This window comes from Glycine soja, chromosome 10 (genome assembly GCF_004193775.1).
Source record: "Glycine soja cultivar W05 chromosome 10, ASM419377v2, whole genome shotgun sequence".
NCBI lineage: Eukaryota > Viridiplantae > Streptophyta > Magnoliopsida > Fabales > Fabaceae > Glycine > Glycine soja.
In genome coordinates this window covers 3,337,431-3,351,889 of record NC_041011.1, presented here as the reverse complement: position 1 = coordinate 3,351,889, position 14,459 = coordinate 3,337,431, and the positions used below count along the sequence as shown (strand labels likewise).

Here is a 14,459-nt window from a genome sequence, read left to right as displayed (position 1 = left end):
TAAGAGATTACAAATAATTCCTTTCTTGGTTTTGTAACGGGATCTTTTCTTGTGTACTCTACTTGGTACCTTTGATATCTTATGAAATATATAATTTCCTTTTCTCTATTGGCGGATCATAATTAATAACTAATCTTCATACAAATTACATACAGTTTTTTTATTATACAATAACTTAGGTTTCTCCTCTTGCATACAATTTATTCTGCTACAAAACAAATCTTTTAAACTCAATTTATCCTACCGCTCATGTTACTAAACCCTATTAAATAACCATCTCACTGTTAAATGTTTTAAAATTTTCTTTCACTGTTTTAGCTTTTGTAAACAATTCATTATCTAATAACATTCAACTTACCAAATTTAGTATTATATGTATAATATAAAATTGTTTATTTTCTTTTACAATAACCAACGGTGTTACTCGTTACGGACACAAATATGATGTTAATTATAAAAATAAATATTGTTAAATAGACTATTTTGACCAATGTATATATTCTATTTTAAAGTTAAGGTAGTTATGACTAATATGTGTTAATTGAGGTAATTAAGATTCTTTTAAAGTAAACTAATTAAATTAATTATGTTATTTTAATTTAATTAGTATAATTATAATCAATATAAGTTCTTTTGTTCGATCATCGTTGCACGCATCATTCTTCAATATCTATTGTTGGTTTTTCAGTAAAGGCTTACCATTATTCTGTAAAGGCTTACCATTATTTTGGTGTAAATATATTGTAATTTTCTTAATTATGGATTGACCCATAATGTTATTTGTCTCCGACATTTCACCTTTATCAAACACTAAAAATCTTCTAAAAAAAACTAAAAAGTGAAAGAAAAAATATTTAAATATTGGGATATGTAAGGTGTGGTCAAATGAAAACAAAAAGAAAAGAAACAAATAGAAATATGTAATAAAATTAATGAGATGGAAATAATAATAAAAAAAGAAAGAAACATGAACTTACCCATAATTTCTTCCTTATTATGTCTTTTAATGGTAAGCCTTTACAGAATAATGGTAAGCCTTTACTGAAAAACCAACAATAGATATTGAAGAATGATGCGTGCAACGATGATCGAACAAAAGAACTTATATTTTAGTGTTTGATAAAGGTGAAATGTCGGAGACAAATAACTTTATGGGTCAATCCATAATTAAGATTTAACATGTGTGCAAGACACGGATTATTAAGCTAGTGCATATATAAAAAGTTGCTCCCTGTATTTTTTTTCTTCTTCTGAGGCAGGTTTTAAGATTGCAAAGAAGAAATCAAAGATGGTTGTTGTGATTACACCGAGGTTGGTCCGTGTGCCTCTTGCCATGCCAACTTGGTTTAAATCATTCAAAAAGCAATATTTGCCATTGAATAAGAAACCAAGCCATTTGTGATCTATATTTGGCGCCACTCACCTAAACAAACTAACGGTTGAGAATTCTCAATTTGAGGGAAAGTGACCCATCATCATTCAACATTATTGAGTTGTCACAAATTAACAAGGCCTTCTCATGCATATGCATGTAATGTAAATCTAAATGCCACTTTTTCTCTCTTCCTTCTCCACCCCCTCCCTCCCTCTGCCAAATGCTCTAATCTAGGAGGAGGAGAAGAAGAAGAATTAATTTCAACATTTTTGTTGCAACCATGAACAACACCAATGAATGTTGTTGCAACGATGAAAATGGGAAAATCGTTGTTGGGGTGCCCTTAGTTTTCAATTTCTTCGATAAGAACACCAACAATATTGAGAAGAGTCTCAAGGTCCAATTAGAGAAGAAGAACCAATTAGAAGATCATGATTGTGACCAAGAAGATGATGATGATGATCTTGAGGCCACATCTTTGGGAGACGCAGCCCCGAGTCCTGCTGAGATCAAGCTCAAGGCGGAGAAGTCATTGCTCGAGTTTCGTTGCAAGGTTGAGGATGCCATTCTTGGGAACTATCTGTTAGGAGAACAAGATCATGAGAAACTTGCGCCACAAGAAATAGTAGTGGCAAGGGAACAGATTAGAGAGATTACTCTCTGGGGCGTTCCTTTGTTGCCAAGCAAGGCTCATAAGGGAACTGATGTTGTTTTGAGGAAATTCTTGAAGGCCAAGGATTTCAAGGTGAGTGAGGCATTTGACATGCTGCAGAAGACACTTGTGTGGCGGCGCGAGAACAATGTTGATAGGATCATTGATGAGGATTTGGGGGCTGAGTTTGGAAATAATAATGCAGGATTCTTGTGCAGTAAAGATAGGGAAGGTCGTCCTGTGTGTTACCATGTTTGTGGGATTTTCAAAGACAGGCGCGTCTATAAGAAGACCTTTGGATCAGATAACAAATGTGACAAGTATTTGAGGTGGAGAATTCAATTGATTGAAAAGGCTGTGAAGAAGCTTTGCTTTAGGGAAGGAGGAGTGAACTCTGTACTTCAGGTTTTTGATTTGAGGAACACACCAATGCAAGGAACCAAGGAGCTCAACTCACTCAGCAAAAGGGCTCTAATTTTGTTTCAGAATTACTACCCTGAGATCATTCACAAAAATGTTAGTTTATAAATGTATAATAGAGCATATTGGCTATTATGTCTTCAATCTAAATTGAAACTGCAGAATGCTGATTGATTTTTCTTTCCCCCATTTTTTTTATATTTAATTTTGCAGATTATAGTATATGCTCCATTTTGGTTCTACACTTCTCAAGTGCTATTCTCAAGGTTCATGAATCAGAGAAATAAAAAGAAGTTCATCTTAGCTAGGCCACAGAAGGTCACACAGACACTTCTTAAGTAAGTGTTTAGGTTCCATTCTCTCAATCTTATCTAATTCAACCACCGTTAATTAACATTGTCATTTGTGAAGGTTTATAGCCCCAGAGCACCTTCCAACTGAATATGGTGGTGTAAGGAGGAACAATGATGAAGATTTTTCACCTTCTGATAAGGTTTCAGAGCATAAAATCAAAGGAAGTACGGTTTCGAAAGTTGAATTTCCGGTCAAAGAGGTATATACATGATTTTTTTTTGGTTCCAAATTGAATGCACTTGTGCACATGCACGTAAAAGTATTATTATTATGAGAAAAATGATTATGCACTATAGTACACAATCATCTAATTACAACCCATCATATATGATAAGTTTGTTCACATTTATCATAAAGTAATTAAAATGATGATTTGTGATTGGATGTCAGTGTAAAACTGTTTTACTGCTAGTACATATACATTAAACTCTATTATTATTTATCATGTTGACCTAATTTGCTTATTTGTTGTAATTTGATTTTGGAATGTGTCTAGCTTGGAGTGACAATAATGTGGGATGTAACTGTGGTGGGATGGAATGTGTCCTACAAGGAAGAGTTCATTCCAGATGATGAAGGCTCATACAGTGTATTATTGCAAAACCAAAGTGTAGATGGTAGCAGCACTAGAAACTCCTTTTACATCAGTGAACCTGGGAAGATAGTGATAACAGTTGAAAATGGAACCTATAAGAAGAAAAAAATGTTCTATAGATTTACAGCTAGAACCACTGTTCCAATGTTCTTCTTGTTACAGTAGCAATTTGATTTGAAGATATTGTACATTCACACTCAGTTATACCAACATGAAATTGCTGGCAGAATAGACCCCTTTTACTCACTGCTAAAGATTCAAAAGGTTTTAGTTCACGGCTGCTAGAATTGATTCTTTGCATATCCATATGTTTCTAATGGGTTTTTTTTTTTAACATTTGGGACACAAAGCCATGAATTAATGGAATAGAAGATTTTATGTTACATACTTTACATTACAGCTAGTTGCCTAGTTCAACCACAGTGAGTTTGATTTATTTGAAGTCTTGCATTCTTTTTATTGAGATTAATTTCATTGTCAGTGTAAAAATTGTTACACTGTTAATCAACAAAAAAAATGATAAATATGACTTTCATTGTAAAAACCAACAATTGGTTGTATGAAAATTTTGACTGAATGATTGTGTAATATTGAGTAATGATATATAAACATTACTTCTGTAATATTTACCTCTCGTCCTTTTCTATTAGTTGTAGATAATTTTTGGGGGATAACTTGTTTATCTTGAGATAGACAAATAACGTAGTCAAAATGCAGACAATTGGTTGCATCAGCAAAATGGAAAATGCATCAGGGTGCATCAAGTTTTCTGAATAAAAAATGATTAATAATCATATTTAATTCTGGTTGCTGGATTAAGAAATTTTTGTCAGTGAAAGGAATAAGAATCTGCTTATGGAAGTTAATTAAAATTAATTATATTCCATTGCAGAACTCGGCAACAAACTCAACCAAAATTTTCTGGAACCAATTTCCAAAACAAAACACCTTGAGCCTACTGCAGTTTTAAAACTCCTTTACCAGGATGCATCATAAAGTATAATCACAAGTACATCCAGAATTAGTTCAAGACTGAATGAAATTTATGGAGACACTCCAAATGGTTAAATTAAATCTTCATTCTTAAATTCTTCCATGCAAATCACGTTGGGATTCAGTGGTTTCATCCCCACGCAAGAATATAACAGGGGCAAGGTTGTTCCTGCTGCTGGGAGAGAATCCACAGACTCAATGTCTCCGGTTAGTGTTCTTTGAATTTTTTAAACTCATGATTAAGTTTCATATTGCATGTCAGTATAAATATTACAACATTTTTTCACTTCTATTAAGATGGAAATTAAATAATTTTTAAGGATGTTTTTATGTCATTTTCTTATTAAAATTGATGTTTTAATTGAATAAATAACCAACTTTGAATACAAATGATGAATATAAAGTCAAAGATGAATTATTTAAGAGAAAAGTGAAAAATGAAGGATGTGAAATGAAAATAAGAGGATATGATGATGAGTATGCTAATAATTATATGTAATGTGAGATTTAATTAAAAATTTAAAAATATTTTTAAGAATCAAAATGAAAATACATAGTTAAGCTTAGAAATGAAAATGTTAGTAATTGATTATATTTAAATATTAAAATGATAATAAGTTATCTTAGATACCAAAATGTTGATAAGTGATTGATTATATTCAAATGTTAAAGTGATAATAAATTGTTAAGTTTAAAAACTAAATTAAAAAAGAACAATCACATGATAATTGTCAACTCTCATGTTATCATTGAATGTGTTATTTAAGCATATAGGTTAGAAATAACATAAGAAAATTAAGAATAAAATCAATTTGTCACATTTTTTTATATATTCAGGGGACTAAATTTAAATTTTTTATGTTTTAGGAATCAATCTGTTATATTTTTTATACGTTTAAAAATTAAATTCAAAATTTTCATTTTTTAAAAATCAAGTTGTGAATCCTTACCACTTTGAAAAGAGTAAAATAAATATTTATCCAACAATAATTATAATTCCTCTTCTAATATAATAGTTCGGACATGATCGTACTCTTTCAAGATTTATTCTTGCTTCTCTTTCTCTCACTGTTCAGTATACTGCATATGCTTATGTAATCCTAAAATAATGATAGATTTAGATCTAAGTTAGGAGAGACAATTTATTTAAAAAATAAAATATACATGTACAACCCAAATAAGTGTGGATCCGCACTGCTTGAAATGCAAACATTACTATATAGCTAGATCCACCGATCATCGTATATATACGCATAAAATCGACGCCTCTATATGTTTTCTTGACTTAATTATAGCTCAAATTCACCAGCCAAATAAAATAAGTGAGCCACGTGTAAGTTTAATATGATATGATAGCAACGGATTTGCACGCTAAAGTGCGATTGTACTGTATACGAGTATATAAAAAAGATAAATGTTTAGGGAAAAAAGATATATAGAAAGATAAAAGAAAAAATAATACAAAGAAAATGCAAAATTTAAAACGTGATAAATCATATGATAAGATAGAAAAGTAAAATAAATAAAGGATGAAAGAGAAAATTGGTATATAATTAATTGTAATCACTCATCTAAAATAATCAAAATAATCACTTATCTAAAAAGGATTTATCTCAACTGAAAATGTGTCCTTAATTAATGTAGAAAAATTCATCATTTACAAATGTCAAGTAGTCTGGATGAGAGGAAAAAAAAAAAGTAGACGCCTTTGCTTATAAGATCTTTTGCATATATAGTGAGATATTGTACAATAAAATAGTCCAAATTGTGAAGGATTCTCAACAACGTACGTAGTATAATTACTTGTTTTCATAAAAGAGACGAACACGATACTATGTTTATAAAACAAGCTGGAAAACAACTTGTATATTTGTTTTTTTTTTTTTATCTTTTATCGTCATATTATTTAACATATTTTTGTATATCCATTTATCTCATTTATGAAAGAAATTAATCAAAAGTATTCTATATGAATAGAATGTTGATCTTGTTAGATGCACACAATAATATAATTTATTAAAAGAATTTATGTTTGATTTTTTTGTTTGTAAATTTTTTTAATGAAGGACACTTACGTTGAGGACTTAAAAAATATTTAATCTAGTAAAATTTGTGTCTATCAACTATATAACATGCATGCTCATCATGTAATCGATAGCATAAAATATTGTTAAAGTTTTTTATTTTAAAGTTTAACAAGGGTTGATATCGTTCATAAGAGGAGGTAATCCTATTTAAGTTAAATAAAATTAGTATGAAGAATAATTATTTTTAAAGTATTTAACTTAATCGTATATAAAAAATTCAATATATGAATAATTCTAAGTGAATTTTTAAGAAAAAATAAAATTAGTAACGAAGTAATTTATATATAATTTTGAAAAATTATCACTAAATTTGTGATCCACTGTTAACATTAATTTATTCCTCTTGTATTGAATAAAATAGTTCAGACATGGTCCCAGTCTTTAATCAATTATTCATGCTTCTCTGTCTCTCACTTATATAATCCTGTAATCCAAACATTACTCAGATAGCTAGATCCACCGATCAATCGTATATATATACGCATAAAATCGACGCCTCTGTATTTTTTAGACTGTAGCCCAAATTCACTATCCGAATAAAATAAGGGAGGCACGTGTACGTAATTTATATCATATGATAGCCATGCATATGCACACGTGCAGAAGAGCTGTTACCCTCTATACGTGTACTCACCTTCTCATCCTCTGTGAATATTTTGAGTGCTCTTCCTAGTTATCTAGTAATGCATGAAATTAAACTTACTAAATGTTTCTTCAATTTAAAGAAATAATTGTTTATCTGTTTCAATTTTTTTAAGAGAATTTTAAAAAGATAATTGTTTCGGGGAGAGAGATATAAAAAAGAAAAGGGAGAAATATTAAAATGTACTAAATAATATGATAAGAAAAGAGAGAAAAATAAAAGAGAAAATTTGTATATAGTTATAATTATTCAAGGATTCATCTCTCAACTGAAAATATACTTAATGCAGAAGAAAAAATCATTATTTACAAACGTTGAGTCTTGAGTGGGAAAAGAGGAGGCGCCGTTACTATACAATATAAGATCATAGTACTGACAAAATGCACAGTAAAACAGTTCAAATTGAGAAGGATTCTTAACACACCATAGTATTTAATATATATCTTTACAGAGACAATTATGCTGGAGGATTCAGGCAAAGATTATATATTGTGGATTTGTTTTTTAATAATTAACGCATCATATGAAAGATCGATGATATATACTAATGGTTATAAGAAAAATATTTAACAGTTTCTATAACCTTTTTCTTTTATCTTTTACTGTAATATTATTTATTTTATTTCACATTTTTAATCAGCTTATCTCATTTATAAACGAAATTGTATAAAAATATACATGATGAACTGAATAGAACAATATTGATCTGATATTCTCATATTGTATAAGAGGATAGACTTTGAGACGCGGAGAATCTGTAGGAGGGGACCATTCAGAGTGCCTCCAATTTTGGTGTTGTTCATTGTACCATTGCAAATATAAACGAAGCATGCATGCTTATGTATGAGGTGTAACAAAATTGGAAACAATAGCCATGCAAGGTGAAGAATGTCACAAACTCAGCAACCCTTATTCATTGACGTGTCCCTCAGTCACTCTCCTCTCATACCTATAAATCACCACTCCTCATGTTCTTTCCAATTCACCAACTCCTTCAAACTTAATTATTAACACTTCCTTAGTTCAATATGGGGAAGCCCTTCACTCTCTCTCTTTCTTCCCTTTGCTTGCTACTCTTGTCGAGTGCATGCTTTGCTATTAGCTCCAGCAAGCTCAACGAGTGCCAACTCAACAACCTCAACGCGTTGGAACCCGACCACCGCGTTGAGTCCGAAGGTGGTTTGATTCAAACATGGAACTCTCAACACCCTGAGCTGAAATGCGCCGGTGTCACTGTTTCCAAACTCACCCTCAACCGCAATGGCCTCCACTTGCCATCTTACTCGCCTTATCCCCGGATGATCATCATCGCCCAAGGTAATCATATATAAGGAGTGCTTCTAACACACGTATCAGAAAGAGTATCACCAGCATTTCTCAGTGTATATTAATCCATTTGTCAGCACTTGTTCAAATTTCAACATCACATTACCATAGATCATTTACTAAAGATAATAATGATTTAAGTAAATAGTATCTCTATAGTAAATTTTACATGATTATTTAACTACAAATTATTATTATTATATATAGAATGACTTTGTTGACATATCAATCACCTTAAAAGTTTTATTAAGTTATATATATCAACTAAGATATCTGATTAAATAAAAATGTGATTGTTTTGTTTGGTGATGATTGATGTACAGGGAAAGGAGCACTTGGAGTTGCAATTCCAGGATGTCCTGAGACGTTTGAGGAGCCACAAGAACAATCAAACAGAAGAGGCTCAAGGTCGCAGAAGCAGCAGCTACAGGACAGTCACCAGAAGATTCGTCACTTCAATGAAGGAGACGTACTCGTGATTCCTCCTGGTGTTCCTTACTGGACCTATAACACTGGCGATGAACCAGTTGTTGCCATCAGTCTTCTTGACACCTCTAACTTCAATAACCAGCTTGATCAAACCCCTAGGGTAATTATCAATTCAATTTCATTTACTATTAACAAAAACCATGTTCTCCTCACTTGTTAATTTTTTCACTTTCAGGTATTTTACCTTGCTGGGAACCCAGATATAGAGTACCCAGAGACCATGCAACAACAACAACAGCAGAAAAGTCATGGTGGACGCAAGCAGGGGCAACACCAGCAGGAGGAAGAGGAAGAAGGTGGCAGCGTGCTCAGTGGCTTCAGCAAACACTTCTTGGCACAATCCTTCAACACCAACGAGGACATAGCTGAGAAACTTCAGTCTCCAGACGACGAAAGGAAGCAGATCGTGACAGTGGAAGGAGGTCTCAGCGTTATCAGCCCCAAGTGGCAAGAACAACAAGATGAAGATGAAGATGAAGACGAAGATGATGAAGATGAACAAATTCCCTCTCACCCTCCTCGCCGACCAAGCCATGGAAAGCGTGAACAAGACGAGGACGAGGACGAAGATGAAGATAAACCTCGTCCTAGTCGACCAAGCCAAGGAAAGCGTGAACAAGACCAGGACGAGGACGAGGACGAAGATGAAGATGAAGATCAACCTCGCAAGAGCCGCGAATGGAGATCGAAAAAGACACAACCCAGAAGACCTAGACAAGAAGAACCACGTGAAAGAGGATGCGAGACAAGAAACGGGGTTGAGGAAAATATCTGCACCTTGAAGCTTCACGAGAACATTGCTCGCCCTTCACGCGCTGACTTCTACAACCCTAAAGCTGGTCGCATTAGTACCCTCAACAGCCTCACCCTCCCAGCCCTCCGCCAATTCCAACTCAGTGCCCAATATGTTGTCCTCTACAAGGTATGTAATTCACCTCATTCATATTACTAAGTAATCAACATGAAACTAATATACGTACATACTTACACATCTACCATAGTAATTTTTCCGTGGATATTCAATTGTCAATTAGTCTATCTTGAGAAAATTAAGAAATAAAAAGAAAGCACAAAAGGGAAAAATCTTTATGTCATAAATCATATGATATAATAATTTAGAAGACATATAAAAATGTCAATAAGTATGTTGTAGGGTTGGATTCCTTTAAAATGTCATTAAAATATCATTTGATATGGGTAATTCTTTAGTGATTCTCTAGGGGTAGTTGAACTGTAATGTATTAAAATTGTGCATTGATTTTTTATGAGTTACTTTAACATGTCAATGAAGACTTATTTGACAATAATTATAGTTACTTGTTGGTTCTACTACTTTTAATAAAAATATCGGTGTAAATATATAATATATAATAATAATGATGATGATGATACGTAACACATGTTATTATATCCATGCAGAATGGAATTTACTCTCCACATTGGAATCTGAATGCAAACAGTGTGATCTATGTGACTCGAGGACAAGGAAAGGTTAGAGTTGTGAACTGCCAAGGGAATGCAGTGTTCGACGGTGAGCTTAGGAGGGGACAATTGCTGGTGGTACCACAGAACTTCGTGGTGGCGGAGCAAGCCGGAGAACAAGGATTCGAATACATAGTATTCAAGACACACCACAACGCAGTCACTAGCTACTTGAAGGATGTGTTTAGGGCAATTCCCTCAGAGGTTCTTGCCCATTCTTACAACCTTCGACAGAGTCAAGTGTCTGAGCTTAAGTATGAAGGAAATTGGGGTCCTTTGGTCAACCCTGAGTCTCAACAAGGCTCACCCCGTGTTAAAGTCGCATAAATGACAAGCATGATGGTGTGAGGATGAGGCCATCTTATGAAATAATAACAAATAAATAAATTTTGTATGATAATAAAAAGTATGGCCCATGTACCATCCCAGCGAGCCTATGTTTATATCTGAGTGGCGTTGTACCTTTCAATCGCCTTAATAAAATGTCAGTCTTCACGTTTTGTCTTTATTCTGTGTTTATTTTCTTTTTTGTGGGCAAGCTAGCTTTTATCTACTTTTAAATGAGTAATACTGATTATATGTTTACTGGGGAATTATTTGATCTCCATATAAATCTTGTTTGAAATAAACGGAAGTAATTAATTTAAAATATTTTCTTAATATTTTGAGCACCTCTTGTGTTCTATCGTCTTTTTGGGAAGAGCTCTCTTGTGTTCTATCCTCTTATGAAATAATAAGATCAGCACAACTTACCTAAATTAAATTATCTTTCAATTTGATATGCATATATTTATTTGATTTTTTAATATATTTTTAACTTATTTTAATAAATTAATAAAATACGTGAAATAGCCTCTAATTTACAACAATGTGCCTACTGAGAAGATATATTGAGCTGCTTTTTACAGAAAATTTGGAAGTCTTGATAAATTATAAGGCAAGGTATTCTGTGCAAAGTAAAAAATAAAAAAAAAACCAAAGGTTACGAATATGAAATTCCCAGTTTAATAAGTCGCAATTGATGAACGTGATCGATGACAACAGGCTTGATAGTACTTGAGCTAATAAGAAGTCCTTCGAAATTTTAAATATTTAGAATTTCTATATTATATATATGAGTCATTATAGAAAAATAGAAATCAGCAGACTTTTACTTTATGCACGAGAGTGAAATAATATTTTTTGGTTTTGGATTTATGATAATTTAAACTATAGGATATTCTTAGTTTAGATTTGTATTCGAACATCATACTCTAACCCTTTCAGTACAAAAAAATCTTACTCTAAGGTCCTAGTTATAAAAGACTCCTAGCATTCTAAAGCAAATGCATAAGTCGATCAAATATTTAAATTTTTAATGTCGGCAATACTTTAATAAGCTATTCATTTGATCATGTGACCGGAGTAAAGAAGTAGATATGTCAATGAGACAGGGTGAAAGTGAGAGTGAGTTTGACTCTTTCAATCTGAATTAGGTTTAGGGTCAGATTTATAAAAAAGACATGGATGAAAATACTAAATCCGTCAGTTTAGAGCGAAAATGTATATTGTGTTAGGTGTGTGTGACGCTTGTGTATGAGTGTGTATTGGGCAGGTACAACAATGGAGGATTGAAGGTTTAAATCCTTGCTTGATCTTGACCTTGACCACGATTTTAGAAGTAGGGGAAAATTCATACTTGGCTTTAACCCTAGTCAAAGTGGATTTTTTATGAGGTGGGTCTTACAAATAATTTAGATTTAGTTGTCATGCCTATGAGAAAGTCTTTTGGCTTTGTGTTTATTTTATTTATTTATTTTAATAATTTGGATTAGTTTTTTAAATTTGAAGTAACTTTTGATGTGGTTAAAAGGTACACTATCCAAAATTCATATATTAAATACATTTTTAATCTCTTTAAGTTTTATTGAACTTTTTATCTTTCATTTTGAGAAAGATTAATTTACATCAGTATTTAATGTAATTATATACTAATTTAATCTATTAATTATAAAATTTAATTAGAAGATTAATTTTCAACGTAGTTTTTTATCTTTCTTTTTTATCTATTAATTAGAAGATTTAATTGAACTAAAAAAATAGAGAATCAAATCAAAAAATGAATTAAAGGACAAATTAAATACTAATTTAATCTTTATAGAACTAATAATAATATTATCTATATATCTAATCACAAATTGTTATTATATGTATAAGATTGATGACTATCTTTACAAGTTATATCGATGAACTTTTAACAATTATAACTAAAGAGATTAGCTGATAATAGTGTGATTGTTTTATTTGGTGATGATTGATGTGTGTGGGGTATATAGGGAAGGGAGCAATTGGACTTGCAATTCCGGGATGTCCTGAAACGTTTGAGGAGCCAGAAGACAATCTAGATGGCGGAGAAGAGGCTCAAGGTCGCAGCAGCCACAAGATAGGCACCATTTCAATGAAGGAGACATACTCTTGATTCCTCCTGGTGTTCCTTTCTGGATCTATAACACTGGCGATGAAGCTCTTGTTGCCGTTAGTGATCAAAACCGCAGGGTAATTAACTCGTTTTAATTTACTATATTAACTATGAAGAAAGAAAGACATGCTAATTAATTCATCTCATTTGTTTATTTATTCACACTCTTAGAACGTCTCTGATAAGAATAGTTCTTCACTTTTTTTTTTCCATTCGAATAGAGGATATGTAGTTATTTATGAGTACGTTACTTAATAAAATTATACCAAAAAACATTTTTTGTAAGTGTTATAGGATCCCAAAATTAATTTAATTAAACATTTACTTTAATAACCTTAATATTATACTGAATTTTTGTATAGAATATTTAAATTTATATAAAATTATAAGAAAACATAAAATTAAAATAAATAACTCATCTAATTAAGAAACTACCAATAAATATAATTAGATAGTTTTGAATTACTGCCATGGTTCATATATTTAACTTTTTAATTTATGAGAACAAATTAATAATAGTTACACCGTTTAATAAAGCTACAAAGTTAACGACACTTGGTTGGGTGGGCATGTCCAAGAACCCAATCAAGCCATAATCTTCTATAGAATAAAACTATACTTAAAAAAAAAAACTATTTTACAATATATTTTATATACTAATTAGCTAATAAGGTATGAGTTGTTTTTTTTTTTAAGGTATTTTACCTTGGTGGGAAGCCAGATTTAGAGCACCCTGCATAGATAATGCAATAATATATGAAGGATCGATACTGATATGAACACGGACATGTGAACATCTGTTAAGTTAAACATATCAAACTTAATTCAGACACGGACGTCGATGTTGATGTCAGTGTCATGTCGGATACCGGACACATCAAGCGACTCGGATGTCCCTGCTTCATAGGCAACAACACCACGAGAAGCAGCAGGAGGGGGAAGGTGAAGATGGAAGCGTGCTAAGTGGCTTCAGTAAGCACTTTTTGGCACAATCCTTCGGCATCAACGAAGACATAGCAGAGAAACTTCAGTCTCCAGATGACGGCAAGAACAACAACAACAAGAGGAAGACAAAGACGAAGAAGATGAGCCAAGACCCAGTAGAGAAAGGCGACATGGAAACGGGATTGAGGAAAATATCTGTAGCTTGAAGCTTCAGGAGAATATTGCTCGCCCTTCGCGTGCTCACTTCTACAACCCTAACGCTGGTCGGGTCATCACCCTCCCAGCCCTCCGCCAATTTGGTCTCAGTGCCCAATATGTTGTCCTCTTCAAGGTACACTATTCAAATCATTCATATTAAAATAATTGATTAACATTAAACTAGCATATACACATCTTTTCACAGTTATTTATTTATAAGATATAGTCAATAAATTTGTTTTGATTTTTATTATAAGACTTTGTTTTATCTCTTGTGTGTATTAATTATTTTATAACTAAAATACCTTGAATTATTTTCTCTTTTTCCCCGTCGAGATTGAAAAAAAATTAGTAGGTTTCCAATAGAAGGTAGGATAATTTTGAAAAAAATATTATAATTATAAAAAAAATTGTGTTAACAATCAAATTAATTAATATTTTT

The 14,459-nt window shown here is 32.1% G+C and overlaps 2 protein-coding genes across 2 annotated transcripts; both read left to right on the top strand.

Moving 5' to 3' along the window:
* Positions 1-1,558: 1,558 nt before the first annotated feature.
* LOC114369738 (patellin-6-like) lies at positions 1,559-3,787 on the top strand. Its single transcript, XM_028326984.1, has 4 exons — positions 1,559-2,543; positions 2,661-2,785; positions 2,859-3,000; positions 3,298-3,787. Exons 1-4 carry the CDS (start codon positions 1,656-1,658, stop codon positions 3,559-3,561), a joined length of 1,419 nt encoding a protein of 472 aa, XP_028182785.1. The 5' UTR covers positions 1,559-1,655; the 3' UTR covers positions 3,562-3,787.
* A 4,307-nt stretch (positions 3,788-8,094) lies between these two features.
* Positions 8,095-10,924, top strand: LOC114369464 (glycinin G4). Its single transcript, XM_028326695.1, has 4 exons — positions 8,095-8,436; positions 8,769-9,034; positions 9,110-9,856; positions 10,354-10,924. Exons 1-4 carry the CDS (start codon positions 8,148-8,150, stop codon positions 10,741-10,743), a joined length of 1,692 nt encoding a protein of 563 aa, XP_028182496.1. The 5' UTR covers positions 8,095-8,147; the 3' UTR covers positions 10,744-10,924.
* Positions 10,925-14,459: the final 3,535 nt, after the last annotated feature.

Excerpts from the sequence above, each read along its gene's own strand:
- LOC114369738 (XM_028326984.1), top strand. The coding sequence starts at position 1,656 with ATGAACAACACCAATGAATGTTGTTGCAACGATGAAAATGGGAAAATC. Across the intron at positions 2,544-2,660 it reads CTGAGATCATTCACAAAAAT|ATTATAGTATATGCTCCATT; the intron begins GTTAGTTTATAA and ends TTAATTTTGCAG. Across the intron at positions 2,786-2,858 it reads GTCACACAGACACTTCTTAA|GTTTATAGCCCCAGAGCACC; the intron begins GTAAGTGTTTAG and ends TCATTTGTGAAG.
- LOC114369464 (XM_028326695.1), top strand. The coding sequence starts at position 8,148 with ATGGGGAAGCCCTTCACTCTCTCTCTTTCTTCCCTTTGCTTGCTACTC. Across the intron at positions 8,437-8,768 it reads GATGATCATCATCGCCCAAG|GGAAAGGAGCACTTGGAGTT; the intron begins GTAATCATATAT and ends ATTGATGTACAG. Across the intron at positions 9,035-9,109 it reads AGCTTGATCAAACCCCTAGG|GTATTTTACCTTGCTGGGAA; the intron begins GTAATTATCAAT and ends TTTCACTTTCAG.